This window comes from Mauremys reevesii, linkage group 5, assembly GCF_016161935.1.
Source record: "Mauremys reevesii isolate NIE-2019 linkage group 5, ASM1616193v1, whole genome shotgun sequence".
Lineage (NCBI taxonomy): Eukaryota > Metazoa > Chordata > Testudines > Geoemydidae > Mauremys > Mauremys reevesii.
Window position 1 is genome coordinate 73,872,957 of NC_052627.1, and position 21,992 is coordinate 73,894,948.

Below are 21,992 nucleotides of genomic sequence, written 5' to 3' on the forward strand. Positions count from 1 at the left end.
TTATGCCCTCTTTTAATGTAATTGTTTGGTGTCTTTTTCATATTTTTCTTTTAATGGTATATTTCTCAGCCATTAGATCATGTTGCAGCAGGAGTTGCTGGCTTCTCTGTTTTTCAGTAGTTCCTTATTAGTTAACTATATGTGTGATTTGTTAAGTGCGAATTATGTGCCCACTGCTGCAATGTAGAGCTAGAAGATTTTAATCTTTTTTTCTCATTCTCATCTACTGTATCTTTTTTTATTGCATAGTTGCTTTTGATACAGCCTCATTCTCTAGCAGCCACTCATAAGGTAAGCAGTTGTGAGATTAGTGGTAGCCATATCTCAGATATGGAGAGTGGTTGGCGCCTTATGCTCCATAGGGAGTGAATAAGAAGAATATATCAGACCAATAATGCTCTAAGGACAAGCGAACAGCAGGAAGGAGGCTATGCTATGGTGTGGCTGGTAACCTTCTCCTGGGAGACAAAAACAGATTCCCTACATCAGGGTTCTCAAATATTTTCATAGTATGGGACACACCTCGATAATCTTGTGGACTGCCTACCTCTCTTTCATCATCTACTGTGGCTGTGCTGGCTATAGCAATAGTTAGCATGGCAATAGAAAGTATTTAATATATTTAGCTGTCTCTTTAATTGCATTTAACATCTGAAAACTATTAATCCTAATATCATGTGAACAGCCAGCTCTCAAAAGATGTTAGTTTGAAACCTGTGCTACGTGTTGATTCAAGTTGAGATAACTACTTGTATGATTCAACATGTCTGGCTGTGTGTTGTTAGGAATATTAGCGTATATAGTGACCGCTCAGAAGCACTGGTGTTAACATTTGGCTTTTCATTTTATTGCAGTTCTAGAAGAAAGAATTTGAAGAAGGAAAAGACTAAAATTTTGTGATCTAGGGATGAGAAGATATAATTTATAGATAGCACTGACAGAGTTGCCTATAGTTACGGTCATCCAATACTTTTGTTATAAAACCCTTTTTCAGTAGCTCATAACTTTGCCAAACTTTAACTGTTTGGACTGAAATTTTCCATGCAGGTATCTTTTTTTTAATGTTTCAGACATTTCTGAGTAGGAGGATAGGAAAAAAATGGTCTGCCCATGTTATAAAATTCTTATAATCATTTCATTGAGGAGCTCTAACTCTTCTCTGCTTCGCAGCAGGGACTCAAAATTTTGTCAGGTAAGTCTGGTGGAAAAAAATAAGTGATCATGTAATCAAAGACCATAGCATAAACATATGTGCAAAGTTGCTAAATTAAAGTTGCTTGGGCAACCTTAGTTCTGGCATTTCCTGTCTCTTGAGGAGGTAATTTTGACTGACATTAAAAATATCTAAGTGATTTTGTAAAAGACTTCATGCTAGGGGCAGAAAGAGTGGAAGAAATTCTAAGCTGAAGTGTCTGATTTATAAGGTGGCATAGTGTTCTTGTGGTTTATTTTTACCTCTCTCTTTCATTTCTCCTGTGTTGATGATTCCCAGGAAGTCACAAGGGGCTTTGCACTTTTTTCTAAAATGGAACTTCTGAGCTCCTTGGCTCACCCTCTGAAATCAATAGTACCACAGAAGCCAGTGTTATTGGACAGGACGTACAATCAGGCTCTCGTCCCCATTGGTGAAGTACTGCCAAATCAAGTGTAGCCAGAGGTGCACAACCTTTCCAATAATGCAATGTCAGCTTACCAGGTGCTTGAGGATCAGACATAGGTTTTCATATTTTAATCTGTTGTAAATGCACACAATTACATATTTATGTCAAGCATGCTATAATTGTATGCAGCAGTTGACAAAATATGTGTAGAAGTCTGAAAAATATCAGTGGGAAAATGGCACCGGCAAATCTTTCTCTTCAAGTCTGTTTTTATCTTTGAGGTAGTCACATGCATTCTGAAAGACAAGTCTTATTCTGTAAGGTAAATGTGATATTTTTATTGTTCAGATTCATTAAAAATGCTTTCAACAAAGATTATACAAATATTATCCATCCCTTTTACTTCAATGGTTACTTATCATTCAATAGACATTTATAGAAATTTAGTAAGTTCCCATTATTAAAGTTGCATTGAAACACCACAAGTCAATCAATTTTAGCTGAACTTTGGCCTTTATGCATGTGTGCACGCATGTGCATATAATTTTATTATTTGGCTCTGCTTAAAGTGGGTCTGCAAACATATATGAACACCTTTTGTTCCTTTGAAAAAGCTTTGAATTTTGAAGCTTCTTGCTCCAATTGGCATAGGAATGTCAGACACTCACACTTTGATTTTTGAGCTTTCATTGGCAAGTTGGAAATTAAGAAATGTCATTCCACTGAAGCTGTCTGTGTAAAAGCTTGTAGCTGCAAGCAAAGGCTTCTGATCCTCCAGGAGACTGTTGATGAGCAGAATTAAGCTGAAATTCCTATCTAGCACTAACAAGAACTCTCTACTCTTTCCTTTGCTTGTTCTCAACGGTTCCCTGCTTCTTCAAAGGTATGAGAAAGATATGGGCAGTTTGGGGATCATGGATTGTACACAGCAGATCTAAGAAGATTTTCCTGTCTATCTTCAATTATATTGATCCACACTGGATAAGCACATTAGCTGTATAGTTCTACTAAAATGATCAGCAATAAAGTAGTTTAACTATATTTAACATTTTAACTGTCATCATTAGGTTACAGAACTGAAATCTTATTGAGAAGTATGAGGCATTTAACACTTATTTTAGAGCAGCACAGGAACCAAATTTATGTAATTACCCTTTATTGTGACTGTCATAATAAATGAAAAACTTATTAGTGGTCCAGAAAAGCTTTGCAAGGCTTTGAGCTGTTCAAGGCAGTGGATTTACAGTTTCAGTCAGACTGCATTGGATCAATTCATATTCAGAAGGCCATTTTCGCTACACAAGGGCTAGAAATTTGATGGCCCATATCTAGAACAGGAAATTCATTAGATTTGTTTGCCACCATATACATAGCAGAATTTTGCCCCTGTTGATTGGTGTGTGCCTAATGAGATAGTTATCATTAATATCTACTTTAAAGGGGGAGTCTACCACCTATTCGGGAACACAAAATAATGTTAAGAAGCTATCATTTGATGTAGCTGATTTTTCCATCTATTGCTGTTTCTAACTTTCCCTTCTTAGCTGAGGTTACCAAGGAGTTGTTAACTAATATGCATCACATAACTTCTCTGCCAATATTCTGACCTTTCATGGTTAGATTCCACAATAATTTATGATATAGAGAGGGATTAAAGTAAGGTAGAGCAGCTGGGGAGCACAGCTCATTCTACTTTGCTAAAAACACCACCCTCGTCTTCTCTCTGCTTATTTTTTTTTAAGTAGTGCTTCCCCACAACTCCCCAACCTCCTTGGTTGGTTAAGTGAGAACTTCTGTTTCCAGCTACTTTAACAGCTGGCAGAGATGGTGGATTTACCTTTTAACCATGGGCAAAGGACATTGATTCATATTAATGTTAGATCTGTGAGCAGTCTCAGAGCCCCATCTAATATAGGTTCTATCAATTTGCATACAGGATTTGGTGGGAATGCTGGTGAAGTCACATTAAGTATGATGCCTTCCTTTGATCCTGTTGGCCAGATCCTAGAGGGATCAGCTAGAATACATCCAGAGGCACACATGGTGGAGCAACATTTCTTTCACCCTGGATAGCATTCATTGTGTACTCCCTCTCTCATCAGCTCATTTCAGTTTGTTGGTGTGCTGTATCCAAACTGTTTTATTTTCTGTTGAACACACTTACTGTTCTTCTTGTAAACTTTTTCAGCTTTAGTTAGATAGGTCCTCTTTATTCGACTTATTTTCTTCCTCTACCCTACTTTAAAAAATGGTTCTTTAATGCTTCGCCTCTATTTCAAACTGAATGTTATGGAAATTTTTTAAACAACATAGCTTCAGAACTCTCTTTTTGGGGAAGTTTGGGGTAAAAAATTAAAACAAACTCTAATACGATATTAATGTGCCATATGAAATGTCAGGGGGCTTAGCTTTTTGGAGATATGGGAGGAAGTATTTACAATCAGTCTTATAACTAAAAGATAGACTCAACTGCATCTCCATAAGTATTTTAAATAATCTCCATGCTTTGCAATTACATTTAGAATCTCACAAGTTCCCTTTAGTACTCAGAAGCCAATAGCAAATTAATGAATTTTGTGAATGTAGTGAGTGAACAAGCACAGTTGGGTGGGGGGTGAAGGCAAAGATGACATAATAAACTGTACATTGTTCATTTATTTGACAAATGTATTTATTTTAGTTTTAATTTATAATACTTCATAGTATACATTATTTTACAAGGAGGAGGGAGAAATGTTCTCCTTAACCTCTGCGGATAGGACAAGAAGCAATGAGCTTAAATTGCAGCAAGGGCAGTTTAGATTGGACATTAGGAAAAATGTCCTAGCTGTCAGGGTGATTAAGCACTGGAATAAATTGCTTAAGAAGGTTATGGAATCTCCATCACTGGAGGTTTTTAACTGCAGGTTAAACAAACACCTGTCAGGAATGGTCAAGATAATACTTAGTCCTGCCTTGAGTGCAGGGGACTGGACTAGATGATGTCTTGAGGTAACTTCCAGTCCTATGATGCTATGATTTAAGAGATTAAATTCATTTACTGGCTTTCAGGTTGTACATGTGTCCTGAATATTTCAGTGTTCAGTCCTGGTACCCTGCATTATCTCTTCTAGAACCAGTACATTTAACATCTGAAGATCAGTTGGGACTTAATTTTTCTTTGCATCCTCCAGTTCCTTTGGAAGAGGGGTAGTGTACCAATTGTACCATTATTCCTATGTGAGGCTTACTCCCACTGAGGCTGGGGGAGAGTGGAAGTGTGTGGAAAGGCTGACTGGACAGTTACCCAGACACCAGGATGGATAAAACATTTTGTTTGGTGTTTGTACAGATGTACTAGCACAATGGAGACCTGGTCCATGACTGTGCTAATACAAATAATAATAAAATTAGATTTAATTTAATAACAAACCTATTTTAAAATTTAATTTGAAATTATGACAACCTATGTTAAGGCTTAAACTAACTATAATCTATTAAAATAATTTAAATTAGATAAAAATAATATTAAGCAATACATGTTTGCTGCTAAGTTTCATTGAAAGTCAAACCATTGAACTGGTGGAGGTCACAAGCTAAGTACCTGGAACTGGATTTTGAAGTGCTCAACCTGCCTTTGATGGCAGTAGTTTCTTCTGCAGGTGGAGAAAGAATATTTTCTTCATTTCAGTTTATTCAGCTAGTTCAGTGACTAGTTCATTCAAAGTTAAGAAACTGATTAGGAATTGAAAATGCAGGAAAACTTGTTTTCCTCTTCCAATCTGTGAATAAAAACTAGGTGTGTGAGGATGAGATCTACTAGTTTTAAAATCTTGATGGACATGGTGACCAGAAACAAGCAGTTCAATTCCGTAACTACAGATAATACTTCCTTCATAGAGATGAATATAAGAACATAAGAATGGCCATACTGGGTCAGACCAAAGGTCCATCCAGCCCAGTATCCTGTCTACTGATAGTAATTTTTTATTAGCAAATAGTAAATTTGTAAATAGTAAATTTGCCAGAAAATGCATTTTGCAGGGCACCAAATTTCACAAATTTGGGTCAAATTCAGCTCATAGTTTCAGCTGCGGGAAAAAATGTCATTTCTTTTTTTTTAGAAAAAAAAGTCAGAACAGTTCCTCTCAGACATTTTGAAACAAATTAATTTGACTTTTTGTTTTGAAATGTTTTGATTCAGCCCATTAACCAAAAAGTCACTTATTCACTTAGCTCTATTTCTTTGTTTAGTAAATCAGTTAAGTTTAAATACATACCATGTTTTGATAAACTTTTTGATAATCATCTTTCCTATGTATTCAGCATGTTTATGTAGTTTTATTTAACTAATAAAAAAATTTAAATTGTTGTTTTTGAGCATTTTTAACTGAACTCAAACTTCCATCAAAAAAGAGCTTGACAGAAGTCAAAAGTAACAAATTAATTATCTGGTAAATGAGAAATGCATCAGTCATCATTTTCTAACATCATAAAAGTGTAAAATTTCAGAATCTGAATAAATGTAAGTTAATCTATAGCGTTGCTTAAATAAACTTGCATAGTTATAATGTATCCCCCTGATTAGCCCCCACCCCCCAAAAAAGCATCAGATTTAATGTAAAGGCTATATGGTAGTTAGAAATCAACATGTTTTAATGGTTACTAACCAATGAGAATCGACCTTTCTTTAAGAAAATAACTGAAAAAAATGCAAAACAAGATTAAAATCAATTATTTTAATTAACATTTCCTGCTTGGTGATTTTGATCATGATTTTAATCAATCCTCCTGTCAGAGACCCTTGGATTTCCCAGTAATTTTACGACATCCATGTTGTTAAAGAGACAGACCCCCGTACCTCTTCTATGTGTCAACAGACTCCTCCCTTGCAAGAGATGATGCACCTAAACTGCTCAGTTCACAATGCATGTTTTCCTCTGCCATTAATTTTTTCACAGAGGTGGGTATCAAGGCCCCCTGTCTTTAAGCAGATATCATCCCTATATCTCTATCAGAAGTATGAACTAGATCTTTTAACTGTTATGTTGTCATTGACATGCTGCCAAAAATTAATATTTGTAGCACGCAGAGGCAAGGGTTTGGATTCAGAAGTCTTATTTTTGAGTATATGTATGCCAAATGTAAATTATTAAAAGCAAACATTTCCTATATGGTCAACACAATAATTCTTGTTTAGTATTTTTAAATTTCCCAACAGCTGGGAATAATGAATTTGTTTGCGTAATTGGTAGTTAGTGACAAGGGAGTCAATAGAAGGAGACACGCATTCTATATGGACATTCAGAAAATGGGGCTTTGGATAATCAGTATCCCTCTGTATAAGTGTATCATAAAGATTTAGTATATTCACATTCATGCACTCACACAATAATGTATATATCAGTATAAACAAGATATATATTCCTTACGGGTCAAAATCACCAGTGGATTGAGGATATGCAACGGTATTGATTGTGGTCAATATACCAGTGTATATATAGTAACATCTATCTATCCATCTATCCAAAACTGTAGCCTTTTTAAGTCCAGTGAAGAGGCATGACTGGCACAGTACAGCATCCTTTATTTATCAGGGTGTGTGTGTCTGTGCCTATATGTTGTACAGTGCCAGTCATGCCTCTTCACTGGGCTTGAAAAGGCTACTGTTTTGCAAATAACAATGTAGTACAATCATGAAATACAGCAAATAGATGAAATACATAGAGTACATGAAATAGAGCAAAACAAGTTAGATTAAAATGGTACCTCTTAAAGAGCTGCAGTTGCCAGGCTACTGACACTGCCGTTTTGTGTGTGTGGTGCGACATAATGCTCAGGCTTTTCTTCTGCATCCTTTAGTAAGTCTGCATTATCCTTTGAACAGCAGGGTTTAGTTCCTTCCTCTGCTGAGTAAAGTGATTTCTTTCTAAATCCAGATCAAGAGATGGTATATTTTGGGAGCTGCAAGGTTTTGGAATGGACATGGAAATTCTTAAGTGGTTCACAAAAAATGATACCTATTCTAAGGTAGGGATAACATAGGCATGTATCTATAAATAATGATATAGCTGTAGCCATTCATCCAATCCATTTTGTCATATGGATTTGTTATTTAATAATAGTATCTCTGTTGTAAACAGACTTTCAGTTTAATGCTGGTTTCTATATTGAGTAATTAGGAAGGACTTATTATGTTTCTGCTGATGCCAAATGAAAAGAGAAAAGGCTTGGGGTTTTCTCTGTCTCCTAGGAAACTGTAGACATTCTTTAATAATAGCTTCCTTAGTGCTGTGTACATTTTACAGAATTTTTGAGTAAGCAACATTTTTCTGCATAATTTACATGCTATATATAAATATAAAATAATTGTTTCTATTTTGAATAGAAAGTATGAGTTTAACAGAGGATGACTGAAAAATCAGCATTGCTAAAGATGTAATGTAACAGTTTGGATTTATATTTATATTGCTTTTCTAATTTGCTGCCATTTTCTTCATGCTGATGTTCTGATGAATGCTGCTTTCTGTCTCATACTATGAGCACGTTTATGAAACCTGTAATGTCTGAGGAAATCTGCTGGATACTGGCCTGATGCATGGTGTTGATAAGAGACATGACAATCCTTGTAAATTATTATTTAAGTTCTTTAGCTGTAATGGATTTCAGACTAAATACTTCCTTTATCATGAAATAAAACCAAAGTATTTTGCAAACAGACAGTGTCATTGAAACTCTTTAGAAATAACAAAAGAAAATCAGCAAGTTTACAAGAGATACTAGAGTAAAGTTTGAAGTAGTTTATACATTATAGCTCAGGGGAAATACTAAAATATTCTGAAAATGTAGATTTAAATGTAGTTGCAAATCAAAAATAGTAAAAACAACTGTGTAAGGATTTAATACAGAAATAATGCTGTTTAAGCATGTGTGATTATCTCAACAAAATAGTAATAAATCTTTAAAATCATATTTTTCCTCTTAAATTCTCTTTTGAGCATAATTTCATTTTGAGAACATATTTTAATAAAACCACTGACTTAGCAAAGTCAAAAAATATAATATTTTCAAATGACCTGGCTCATCTTGTTTCTGAGTCACCTGCTGCTGAGTCTCTCTAAAAGGTGTATTTCTATCTTTTCATAAAGTTACTTTTTGCCTTTTTATAAACATATTCAGAAAGAAGGAGAAAGTACAGCCAAATTCATGTTGCAAATAGAAGTACAGTAGTTAATGTGATATATATTTTGTGATATGGACACACATCAATTGTGAAATAGATTGAAAATACAAACTCATTTCACAGCCATCAGATGGCAATGACTCTTGGTCACCATTAACCTGGCCTTCATTCACTCCAGCAACCTAAAGGCTTTGCATCCCGTTACTGATACATTCAGCTACCCAGACATCTTTATATCATTTAAAAATACAGAGTACTACATACAATACACCATGCAAGCACGTTGAAGGAAAGAGTGGGGCTGTCTCTAATGCATAATTGCTGTTTTCTTGTGGTTGATGAGGGTAATCATAAGCCCAGTGTGAGAACCCCTTCCTCTCCCTGCATGAGCTCTGGAATGGAGCTTTAAGCTTTGGAAGTCTCCCTGTCTTTAGGCTTTTAAAATTATATTTTCCTGCTGACTGAATTTCAGTGAGCCATGGTATAATCAAGCTAAAGGGAAAGGGAACAAGAAATGTTAAAATGAAAGCTTTACTTAATACTTTACATTTCAAATGCTTTAACTGTTTTTCCGTCTTTTCTGGATCTTTAATAAAAGGTTAAAAGGATTTTTAATGGTGTGTTTGCCATGGTACTAAGCAGGCTGAGATCTCTTTATACCAAACCATGGACCTTGTTTAACACTGTTTAATGTTGGACAGTGACTGGGTTTTTTAACACCTTTGGCTCATTTATTCCCTCTAACTTAATACAACAATCCCCTTGCCCACCACCCCAGGGCACTCTATTCCTAACAGAAGCCGCCAATCCTCTTTGCTCTCAACCCCAGCTACCAGGCCTCCCCTTCCCGTAATAATGATGTTGGCTCTGGTACTTTCTGCAGACTTAAGAAGTTGACGTTGCATCAGCTGACGCTTAGTTTGTATTTGAGAAGTTATCTTTATATATATATATATGAGCTAGAGACTTTAACTTGTTTTTTTAAATGAAAGCTTAGATATTGCAGAAGCTGATGGCCCACACTTGAGGAAAGAGTCCTCCTTGCCCAATGTGAGTGGATTTTGCAAGCCACAGGGTGAACCACTTCTTAAGGAATTTTCTCTCCAAGCTTCCCAGTCTGATTTCACACTTTCCCTATTGTAATTGGTTGCATGTTAAAGTAATATTAGGACAGTCTTAATGTGGAAAATAAACAATAACTTACTATAATGTGATAGGTATGGATCCTTAGTTGTGTACGCTTATTTTTGTATTGGTGCTATTTATTTCCTTTGCTTTGACTTTACCCTGTCAATGCTTAACTAATAGTAATTAGTATTCAATCTCCCCTTCAGTGCCTGAAGCCCCCACTACTGTAATCTCACTTTGGAGTCACTTTGGAGTTTGGATCTGTCATCATGTGTTTTTACTATCCCTCCACTTTTTGTGTCCTCTGCAAATTTAATCACGGCTGAAATTATGCCAGAGAAACACACAAAAAGAAAGGCATGAAGCAGTGATGTTGTTGTGTGTTTGGAGTCCCTAAAGTGTCCTAGTCTGGATTAGTCCTACACTAGTAGGAATGTTCACTGCTTGGAAACTAGAGAGCCAGGGTGGGTGAAATACTGTCTTTTATTGGACTAACTTCTGATGGTGAAAGAGACAAGTTTTTGAGCTACAAAGAGCTCTTCTTCAGGCAAGCTTGGAAACTGACAGATGCTTCATACTAAGACCAAAATGGAAGCACTTATAAGTGTTGTGTGGACTACTGGAGGCTGTAAAACACCATTGGGGAACCACTGATCTAGAGTGCAAAGGATTTGTCTCTCTCTCTCTTCTCCCTCCCTCCCGCCCCCACTGTCACTTGGACCATAGATTAATTCATATTTTTACAAAACCTACTATTTCTCATTTAAAAAATTAAATGAGGGCACATTGTCAACTCATGAAAAGTGCCTGTGGATGGGAATTGCACAGCTAATGCACTGTGTGTTGAGTTGAGAATATGCTTCACTGTTCTTAAAGAACTGTAAAAATGTTTTAATCTTTGTATTAAATATAAGTTTTATGTATTAATATAAATGAAAATTGTTTTGGAATTTTTAAGGCACCAGTACACTTCATTAGTAATCTGTATCTCCCAGTGAGAGTGAGATTGTGATATCATACCCTGTTTTGTTTTACCCTGCAGTAATTAATTTGTAGGGAGGAATAGAGGTTAAATGGTTTGTTTTTGCAATTGCTCTTAGTATAGCAAAGATGATTTATGTGCAGATATGTGTGCTGTCTTGGTCATGGGGCACTATACGAAGGATGTGAATGGGCTGATTCACTATCTCATCCCCAACAAAACTAGTAACTCAGACACAATAACAAAGCATAAATCTCATCTCAAGCTTCCTTCTTGAACTTGGTTTTCCCTGTGGGACCTATTCTGTCTATAGAGCCACTCCCATAATGATCCAGCAGTACTTCTGCAGTGTTATTCATGTGTCTAATACCTACTAACAAGGTGGGTCAACAGGAGAGTCCTGTTACAAAGCGGTAAGATTGTGTCCACAAAGACGTTTAACAATCCATTAACATATGTCAGTTGTCTTCCTATTTATTTTTCCTGATGCATTTTAAATCTTTTATTGTAGATGTAGAATACTGAGAAGATACGAAAAAATACCTTTTCACTGATCCAAAGAGAAAGAGTAGGAATTAAATAATTAGTCTATAATGGTTTAAAAATTCAAGAAAAAAAATCATGAAAAATACGTTGCTTAATTTGTTTTACATTGAGATATTTGGTACATGATGTATTTTACCCACATATTTTTGTGGGGAATTAGATTTAAGAATAGAAAATGTTGAATTTTACTACAGGAAATAACAAAAAGAAACACTGGGACAGATCCTCAGCTGTTCTAAATCAGCTCTATTGTCTTCAATTGTCTCTTCCTGCATGAATGTTTGCCAATGGACTTAAACCCCTTTCCTTGCATAGTATGAATATCTGCATGGTTTTATTCCTGGTATATTCATTGTATCTCAGAAAACATATGGCTTTGATTTATAAAATTCAAGGATATATTTGTAAACATATTGTTGAACAAAAGTGCATTGGCTCATTAAAAAAGTGTCCTGTCTATTTCTCAGTTCCATATATTTATTTTTTATAGGCAAAGATGTCACAGGTTAAGCAAGTGGGCCTTTTAGCTGCTGGATGTCAGCCTTGGAACAAAGATGTATGTGCTGCTAGTGGGGACAGATTTGCTTATTGTGCCACGCTTGCTATTTATATTTACCAGGTAAGATTATTTTTTTCTCAATAAACCACTTACTTTAGAACAATGGTTCTTTGCTTTCTACTTCACTTTCATCCATTTCAAGAAATGTTCTTGTAGTAGTTTTGAAGTGTGATTATAGTCAGAAAAATGACTGTGTAGAACTGGCATCTTTTTACTCAACAGATCTACTCCAAAACAATTTAAAAAATATTGTTACAATTTGTTACTCAGGTCAGCATTGCAGAGCCAGTGTAGGTATGAGAGAGGGAGCAAGATTCCATGCTGGCTTGTGCATCACTTTCAGAATTGTGTAGCACTGATAAGGAAATGTCAGGATTAGATTAACTGCATGCTCTCCCTTAAATGGAACATAGTGGGGAAACGGGAAATGGGCCCAGAGGAGTTCCTGGTATACTCTGATGAGACCGAGCTGGTGTGGGGTGTGTGCAAGCTGCATTTGTTTGTTTTTTATATTAACTTTAATAAACTCCCAGTTTTAAATCCATCTCTGGTTTGGGAGTGTAACAATTGTTCATAATAGGGTAAAACATCTCTGCAGCAAATAGAGTAAGTGAGGTGCATATTATGGAGCTCAAGTGAGGGGATAAACTGAAGCCTTGCCCGCTGCCTGTGGGCTGCAAAGTACTAACCGTTGTTTATACTGCCAAAAAAAAGACTATTAAAAATGGCATACAAAATATAGTCAAAATTATAGTATCCATTAATACAATATATATTGTATTACATATGTACACCAAACCTTGTATACTGGAGCTTCTCCCTGGGTCATTTCCCCTTCTTTGCTGTACTAAACCAAAAAAGCAAGCTAAGGACAGTGAACCACAAAATATACATGAAAGTAATATTAATAGTTTGACTTAAGGTGAAAAAATCAGAGTTACATTTTTACTATGTCTTTAATTAGTCATGTTGTGTTAAAATGAGACAAACATAGGTTGATCCATGAATTCTGGAGCTTCTGGATTTGAAGGGTTGGATACACATTAGTGGCACTAAATAAAGGTTCCTGGAGATTATGTTGATTGCTCGATATTGCAAACTCCCACTGATTTCACTCAAAGCAAGATGAGACCCACTGTGTTTTATAAATCACTATATCATGAGTAAATGTTTTAGGTTAATTCAGTAGCTTTCCATTAATTCCAGTGTCAAATTGTTATTTGTCTATGATTAGAGCAAGGTTCCAGGAATCATAAATTCTGTTCTCAGCTCTGCCACTGACTGGCTGTGTGACGTAGGACAAATCTCTTTGTGCTCCAGTTTAGCCATCTGTAAAATAGATATAATACCTGTAAATTACTTTAAAATGCTGATATGAACAGTGCTATAGAAGTGAAATAAAAGAATATATGAAACACATGAAAGTAATTTTTTAGGAGAGAGGGGAGGGGCCTAACTGAATATTGACACATTTTCCCTGCAAATAAAATTTATATGGACCTAGCTTATTAAAGTTGAAAATACTCGGACTTGTTAAATGCAGTGGAAATCAAATTGTAGTCTTTTAAGTATGGTAAGCTTCATATTCTTGTCCATTAGTGACTTGAGCTGCTACACTATCCAACTTAGCAATATATGCCATAGATATTAAGCGAGTTTACTGAAATTTGAGTATCTAAAATACATTTGTTTTGTTTATTTTAGTTGGATCACCGATACAATGAATTCAAACTGCGGGCAATTATGTCTGAGCATAAAAAGACAATCACAGCAATATCTTGGTGTCCCCACAACCCTGACATGTTTGCAAGTGCCAGTGCAGATAATTTAGTGATCATTTGGAATGTGGCTGAACAAAAAGCTGTTGCAAAACTGGACAGTACAAAAGGTATCGGAGACACAGAGGTTTATTTCTTATAGCTCTTCATCTTTAAAATAGCAGAAATACTCGCAATGTACTAAATGTTGAATGATTGGTAGAGAAATTTTTTTGAAGTTGAGCAGTTATAGATGGAGCACAAAATTCTTTAGCCTCACTTCTACTGTAGTTCATTATAGAATATGATAAAACACAGTGGTTTTGTACATTGTTCTGAACTGTATAGTAATTGCTGAAAAACTGAATTTTTCAACTCTTCTTACAGCAAAAGCAACCTTTCAAAATGCATTAAACTCAGCGCAAGTTTATTTGTTTTTTATTGGCAAGTAAAATAGTATAAATTATCATCAGTCATCATACTGAAATGTAGGCAATTATGATTTATGATTTGGATATGAATTTTCATGACAGTTTTGCAAGGCTGAACACAAATAAAACCTGGTCTACAACAAAGGCCAGGGCCGCCCAGACGGGGCGGGCGGGGGGGCAATTTGCCCCGGGTCCTGCAGGGGCCCCCACGAGAATATAGTATTCTATAGTATTGCAACTTTTTTTTATGGAAGGGGCCCCCAAAATTGCTTTGCCCCTGGCCCCCTGAATCCTCTGGGCGGCCCTGATAAAGGCTGCTGTTCAGATGAGGCTATTTACTAATAATGATCACACTTAAATTCTATCTAAAATATAGTTTTTGGTTCAGTTTAGATAAACATCCGAATGTGCAGCTAGCTCTTCTCAAAAGTGTGAAACTGTTGATCCAGCCCTATTCTCTTCCCATGTGTTTTCCAACAGGCTGAGTGTAATAACTTCCTCGGCAACAAGCCCGAGTTCCTTCCCTGCAAGCAGCTAGTGCACCCCAGGTGCTTTCCTGCAGTCAGTTTCTTCAACATGTGCCCTCTTCGATCCTGTAACTTTTCAAGTTCTGTTAGGTCCAGAAGGTCTGGGAGCCTCTCTTGGGCTTCTCAAACTTTCTGGTGCTCTGAGGCTTCCCATTTTGTTATTTTCTAGAATATATGGCATGCCTTTTGAAAACCTTACACGCTCTGAGATCTAAAGGTCACATGAAAGCACAAATAGTGGGCAGGGAAATCTGAATTGATTCAGAATTTACTTTTGCTCAGGATATGGGTTAAAATCAGTACTGGTACTTATTTTTTTAAGAACCAGTTGATCAATCCTAAATTACCAGAGTCCATGACTGAATTTGAAGGAGATGGTTTCCATATCCCAGTTATGTAGCTCCTATGTTGCTCACCACTTTTATTTTCAGAATAAACTGTTTGTGTTAAAACCCCTTATTAACTTTACATTCGTAGCATATCAGATATCTCTGATGGTACTGTTACAAAAAAGTACCCAAATAAAATGTGCATGGGAGGCTTGGGGAAATATATATTATTGAGATTGTTCTTTGATCACACCTTGCAATCTAATTTTTATGATTATGTGGAGTATTGCAGTGTGGGAAATGCTGAGGTCACAATTACAACTTGTATACTTGAAGTTGAAGTTAGGTGCCTATGTCCATATCTAAGCACTAAAGAAAAGTGATCTGATTTTCAGAAGCGCTGAGCATGTACAGCTCCCACTGATTACAAAACTTTAAAGTTCAGGTGCAATTATCTGCTCCTTTAGTCTTAGATCAGGTGTACACTGCCACTTATTTTGGTGTGAATAAGCCACTCCCCCGAGCAACATAATTTACACTGACCTAAGTGCTGGTGTGAACAGCACTATGTCATCAGGAGAGCTTCTCCCGCCAACATAGCTACTGCTTTTTGTGGAGGTAGATTTATTATGCCGATGGGAGAGCTCTCCCCTGTCAGCATAGAGCATCTTCACCAGATTCACTACAGGGGGCGCAGTTGCATCGGTATAGCTGTGCCAATGTAGTGCTTCTAGTGTAGACTAGCCCACTGTGATTAGACTTCCTGGGTTTTTGCCAAAACGTAAATACATTTTGTAAAAGTTTGCAAGTGGTTTTGTTTTTTAACGGATTAATAACAGTGTATTACTTTTACTGTAAAGTAAGTATTTGTGTAAGGATAAACGTATAGCATATAGGAGCAGGCTAATCTTCAGTCATATGAATAACTCCCTTTGGCACTAGTGGAAGTTACGATGTGTATCACAGTATGGTCTGCTGCCATGTAGTACATAAAATTTTCACTCTTTGAAAATGTGTAAGTAGAGTTTACTTTTATGCCAGGCCAAGTACACACAATTGCCTACGCTTAGACTGAAGTCTGTAAAATATTTTAATGTATTACTTTCCTAGTAATTTAAGATCTGTAGCTTTTCAAGACCAATGTCAGTAATGGGCTAAGAATATTTGATAGATAATAGCATTCTGCATTTCAAATGCTAGTTCTTACATTTTTTTTTAATGTTTCAGGGGTTCCTGCCTCACTTAGTTGGTGCTGGAATGCAGGCGATGCAGTTGCATTTGTTTCCCATAGAGGCCCATTGTATATTTGGACTATCTCAGGACCAGACAGTGGGGTAGCTGTACATAAAGAAGCACATAGTTTCTTGTCAGACATTTGTCTATTTAGATGGCATCCAAAGAAGAAAGGAAAAGTAGTATTTGGACACACTGATGGAAGTCTTTCGATTTTTCAACCAGGTGAAAATTTACTTGATAAAGTAATTATTGGCCACTGTACGATTTTTTTGTTATATTCTCTAGTTTAGATTTTATAAAAACTTTTATATAAAATTTGTTCAGAGTATAGTAGTGTTACTACTCACTGCATATGACAAAAATACATCTGATTAGCTCGAGAAAATTCAGAATCTTTTGTCTTTTTATACTGAATCCTATTTGGTTATCAAATCAACACTGCATCTTTGAAATGTGTATAGTAAGCTGATTCTGAGGGTATGATAACAGCCCTCTACTCTAAACTTTTGATCTGCCCCTGTACTGATGTTTGCCAGGAAGTTCTGATCTCCTAATTTTATTTGTTTGGATTGTTAGTTATTGAATGTTCTAATTGTTCAATGTTCAATCCTCTACCCCCATTTTTGTAAACAAATCAGCAATTGGGAACCCAGATCTAAGATTCTGTCTCCTATTAAAGCATATCAGGGCAAAGAATTGTCTCTTTAATTTATCTGTAATGCACCTAGCACATTTTTGTGTGCTTTATAAATAGCACAGTGTTGTATTAAATGCACATTCCTTGAAGGAGTATGTGGAGTTTTCCTTTGGAGCTAAGTAGTTAATTCTCTTTTTCATACGTGCCTCACTGCTTGGTGAGGAAAGCCGACCCTCGGTGATGACCATTCTTGTGTCCCAGGGTATGTATTTTTCTCTTGCTCTGACAAATGACTTTGAATATTAGGGGAGGAAGAATCTCCTCTAAACCAGATGTGAGTTTTTGGACAGTGCTAAAAACCATGCTAGAATTCTTGTATTTCTCCTTCTGCTGCTCTTTGTACCAAATTAGCATTTCCAAAGGCTATACTTTTTCTGATACTATGCGTTACTTCTAGTAGTGCTGTCTCAGCCTTATGGAAAGCATCAGTAAAAAGAAAATATATGATTTACTGTTGGGTCATGTACACACATGTGGGTTTGGCCAAAATGATTTGAAGGTGAAAATAGGAGTAATAGATTTAGGAATTAGATATTTCAAGAGTGTAAGAAACTTGCAAAGGTAAGTAGAACTCTAGCTAACATGGCAAATAATAATGTGAGTTTTTACCACTTGATGTCAGCATTATTCCTTACTCTTGGGGAAATCTCAGCTCCCAGCAGCATATAATTGACTTCAGATTAAACCAGGGGGAACAGTGGGGGGCAAAAAAACCTAACTTGTTTCAAGACTGAGCTTGATAAATTTATGGAGGGGATGGTATCAGGAGATTGCCTACAATGGTATGTGGCCCATCTGCGACTGCTAGTAGCAAAAATCCCCAATGACTGGAAATGGGGCATTAGATGGGGAGGGCTCTGAGTTACTACAGAGAATTCTTTCCCAGCATATGGCTGGTGGGTCTTGCCAGGATGCTCAGGGTTCAACAGGTTGCCATATTTGGGGTTAGGAAGGAATTTTCAGCCAGGTCAGATGGGCAGAGACCCAGGGGGGGTTTTCGCCTTCCTTTGCAGCATGGTTCACTTACTGGTTTAAACTAGAGTAAATGATGGATTCTCTCTAACTTGATGTCTTTAAATCATGATTTGAGGACTATAGTATCTCAGCCACAGGTGATGGGGCTATTACTAGAGGGGATAGCTGAAGTTCTGTGTCCTGCAATGTGCAGGTCAAACTAGATGATTACAGTGTAAACACAGAGGTATAGCCTACAGTTTTCTGATTAGGATTGTTTTGATTTGAGTGAGATCATTATTACAACTTGGACTCATTCACTGGAGCCTTTTTCTATAGAATAAAATCTAGCAATTTTACATCACTCTGCTATGCCTAAAATATAAATTCCACACTTTTGCATTCAAGCAGAGAATATAAATTAGTTGACGTCTCAGACCCTGCAAAGAGTTTAGCATGTGAGTAACTTTACTTACTTGAATAGTCCCATTATAGCAAATAGGACTACTCACAAGAGGAAAGTTAGGCTGTGCATAAGTGGATCAGACCCTAAATAAGAAGATGAATACCAAATAGTTGCTAGAAAACCCTTATTAAGACAGTCTGAGCCAGAAGATAGTTTAGCTCTCACTGAGGATTGCTCTGATTTGAGAAAATTTGCTTACAATAATAAATCTGAATATTTAAATTCACAAGATTTCTTGGATTTGCAACTGTGATGGCTACCATTGTATTACCATGCTGACTTTGAAAAGAGAGAAATGAGTTTGTTTCTTTGTTCTCTAAAAATGTAGCATAGAGCCAATAGCTGACTTTTACCCTTCTATTGATGCCACAAGGACAGCCTACCCCAGGTCAACACCACACTGACCTACAGACGCAGGTCCTTTCTGTACATGGTGGAATAGCTACAAATAGTTTTCAAAATGGACAAATTTATGATTTGTCCATCTCATAAAGAGGAAGACTCGTTCAAGCTCACCATCTACTTCAGAAGATAATACAAAACATAATAAGGTTATATACAAGAATGATTCATTGATACCATGAGATCTTGGAACTCTCAAAATAGCTCAATTGAAATTAATTTTCCTAAAATAAATATTGGAGGTGTGCTGAGTTGTTTTAATGAAAAGTGGTGCATGAGCTGGCCATGATTGCAGAGGTGATGCATAACTGTTGATGGGGGAGAGGGGGCATAATTTAAAGGTTCTGGGGGGGTATGTGACCACCCCACAGAGATTTTCAAACTGTGGGGCATGCCCCCTTAGGGGGAGCAGAGGAACATTGGGGAGGGGCAAGCGGTGACACCAGGTGGCTCAGGCCAGCCCTGTGCAGTGGAGCTTGAGGAGGGAGCACCACCTCCACCCCCTGAGTCATCTCAGCAGGCCACCCAGTCTGGATTTGAGGGTGAAAACCAAAAAATCAGGGAGGGGGCATGTTACCTAGCATGCTTCCCCCACATGTCACCTCTGCGTGTTTGGAATATTGTGTTAAAACTGATAAGTCTGTTTTGTTTTCCTTGGTGGGTGTATGCATACCCTAGCAATGCTGGTGGAATGGGAACTGATATTTTTTTTATCAAATCTGGATTCTGCAATTGGAAAAATGCACTTTATCAAGGCAAAGGTTTAATCAAACATGAGAAATGCTGAGTCCACTTGAATACAATGGCTGATTGGACTGCAACAAGGACAAGAGAAGCTACAGGTAATTTTTTGCTATTTCTACATTTCACATTTATATTTTCATGTCATTCTGCTGAGATTCACAAATCAAGTAGAGTCAAATCATGGATCTAGACCCAAGTCCTGCACAAAATCATACATAGAACTCCACATCCTTGATGTATCCTCAAGCCTACTCTTTAGCACCTATAAACTTTAAACCCCTTATCTTGAGGGAAACTTCAAAACTTGATGTGGTAGATCCAGCATACAAAAAACTTACTATTTTTATTATTTCAGTTTATTAATTTGCTCAATATCATTAATGAATTATGAATTTGATATTTATTTTATCGTAACTTCCTTTTTCAGATACAACAATTGCTGCTTTGGTGTCATCCTCACAAATTGAAAAAAACAGATACTATTTAAAACCTTCACAAAAATTAAACAGTTTGCTGTGATAAATGAGTTGCCTCTGAGAGATCAAGATATAATAAACGTCAAGGACATAGATCTTACTCTGAACAACTCATCAGGAATTTTCTTCAACCTACTTAAGTTTACTGTTGGACAAGATCCAAAATTCAAAGATGCTCTGAAAACCATTCTGAAAAATGCAAAGTACATTTCTGCTGAAATTCAGATTGGGGCGGCCAACAGAGAGGGGTGGCACATCCGGCTCTTTGGCGGCAATTTGGCAGTGGGTCCCTCACTCCCTCTCGGAGCAAAGGACCAGCCGCCAAATTGCCACCGAAGACTGTTGCGGTGGCTTATTTTTTTTTTTTTTTTTTGCTGCTTGGGGCGGCAAAAACCCTGGAGCCAGCCCTGAAAATGTGTCCACTGTTTTACACTACTGTGTTGATTTCAAAGCCAAAAAGAGACTTATTGGAGTGGCCCGATAGCATGGCCTCACTGCTGAAGATACTACACAACAGATTTTGAAAGACCTCCATGAACTGTCTTGACCCTCAAAATACTTTATTCTTGCTTTGATGATGTAAAAGTTATATCAATGTGCAAAGGAGGTGTTTACAAATCCTTTTACAAGAGAGATTAAAGAAGCAAATAGACACACCTTTTGAATAACCAACTACATCTGGTGGTCTCTCGTGTGTCTGACAGGAACTCAGCAGTGGCAGGTTTGTTCTCGAATTGTAATTTTCTGTACAGTTTTTTTCACAGGCATGAAATGAGTGTTCTGTATAAAGGCAAAGACTCATAGAAACAATGGATGGACTGGTCACCTGAAAACCACAGAAATAATTCATAGTAATTTGGAAGAGATTCAGAGTATTCGTCAGACTTCATGAATGAATATGGTGCAAGAGGGATGTTGGAAGTTACACAATCACCCAAATTCTTGTTCTTAGCTGAGGTTCTGAGAATGATTTTGAAAGTTTTTGCTTGGGTGAACAATTAGTTTCAGAAGGAAGTCATGCACCCTGCTAAAAGAGTGTAATTGATTACTTTTGCCTGTGAAAAACTTCAACAAAAGCAAGAGATGTTTGAAGAATTTTTCCAAGATATTTGATCCAAGTACCGTGTTGTGAAAGATGTGTGTGATGAAGCATCAACATTAAGATGTGCCACCAAAAGAGCCATGGTATTGGCCCCAAAATTTCAAGATTTCATGGTCACTGAGCACTTACCAGAATTCCAAAGTGTAAATGAGCATCAAAGATCCCAAATTTGTCAAAAATTGATTGATGAAACCAGTGGTGAATTGCAAAGGAGATTTTATGAGAAGAATTCCAAGTTATACAAAAGCTTGCCAGCAATCTATTCCATCAGCTCTCTAGATGTCTTGAAAGTGGAATCACCCAAGTGTTTTGATTGACTTGCTTGGATTAGATACTGAGAAGGTGACAGATGAAATGGCTGTATTTAAACCATTGATAGACGAGAGAAATTGCAAAGGGTTTTAAGAAGTTCTAGGTGCTGCCAATGAATTAAAGGAGGCTTTCCTGTCTGTTTTTGAAATGTATATAGTGGTCTTGAGAATTCTATATTTAAATTGAATTGTCTATAGTGGTCTTGAGTTTGTGAGAATTCCTTTTCTTGTTTGAAAATAATTTTATCACACCCAGGGCTGAGCATCACCCATGACAGAAAGAGAAACCTAATTCTCCTGTTGTAGGAAAGTGATTTGACTTAAGAACTGAACATGATTGCCTTTGTGGAAGAATTTAGATGCCATTATCCAAGGAGATTTCAACTTTAGTTTCATGAACAATCTTTGTTACACCCCACTTTCATATTAAGATCTATACTTTTATATTTCTGAATCTTTGAATGTTGGAATATTTGTTATACTGAACAATCATATAAATATGTATCTTATTTTTCCTTATTTCATAAAAATAAAGTAAAAAAAATAAGCCTCTGATTGAGACTATGGTTTTCGCTAAGTACA

General features: G+C 36.6%; 1 protein-coding gene across 3 annotated transcripts in view; it reads left to right on the forward strand.

Moving 5' to 3' along the window:
• Window positions 1-21,992, forward strand: part of WDR17 (WD repeat domain 17) — a 107,013-nt gene that overhangs the window by 36,725 nt on the left and 48,296 nt on the right. Inside the window, exons 1-5 of one of the 3 annotated variants that reach the window (XM_039542257.1) lie at window positions 1,186-1,192; window positions 7,520-7,610; window positions 11,910-12,038; window positions 13,683-13,866; window positions 16,250-16,480. In XM_039542257.1, the coding sequence (XP_039398191.1) occupies window positions 7,560-7,610; window positions 11,910-12,038; window positions 13,683-13,866; window positions 16,250-16,480 (595 nt within the window). In that variant the 5' untranslated portion in view covers window positions 1,186-1,192; window positions 7,520-7,559. Of the gene's footprint in view, window positions 1-1,185; window positions 1,193-6,393; window positions 6,544-7,519; window positions 7,611-11,909; window positions 12,039-13,682; window positions 13,867-16,249; window positions 16,481-21,992 lie in introns of those variants that run through there. The other 2 variants (XM_039542256.1, XM_039542258.1) reach the window with 2 other exon arrangements.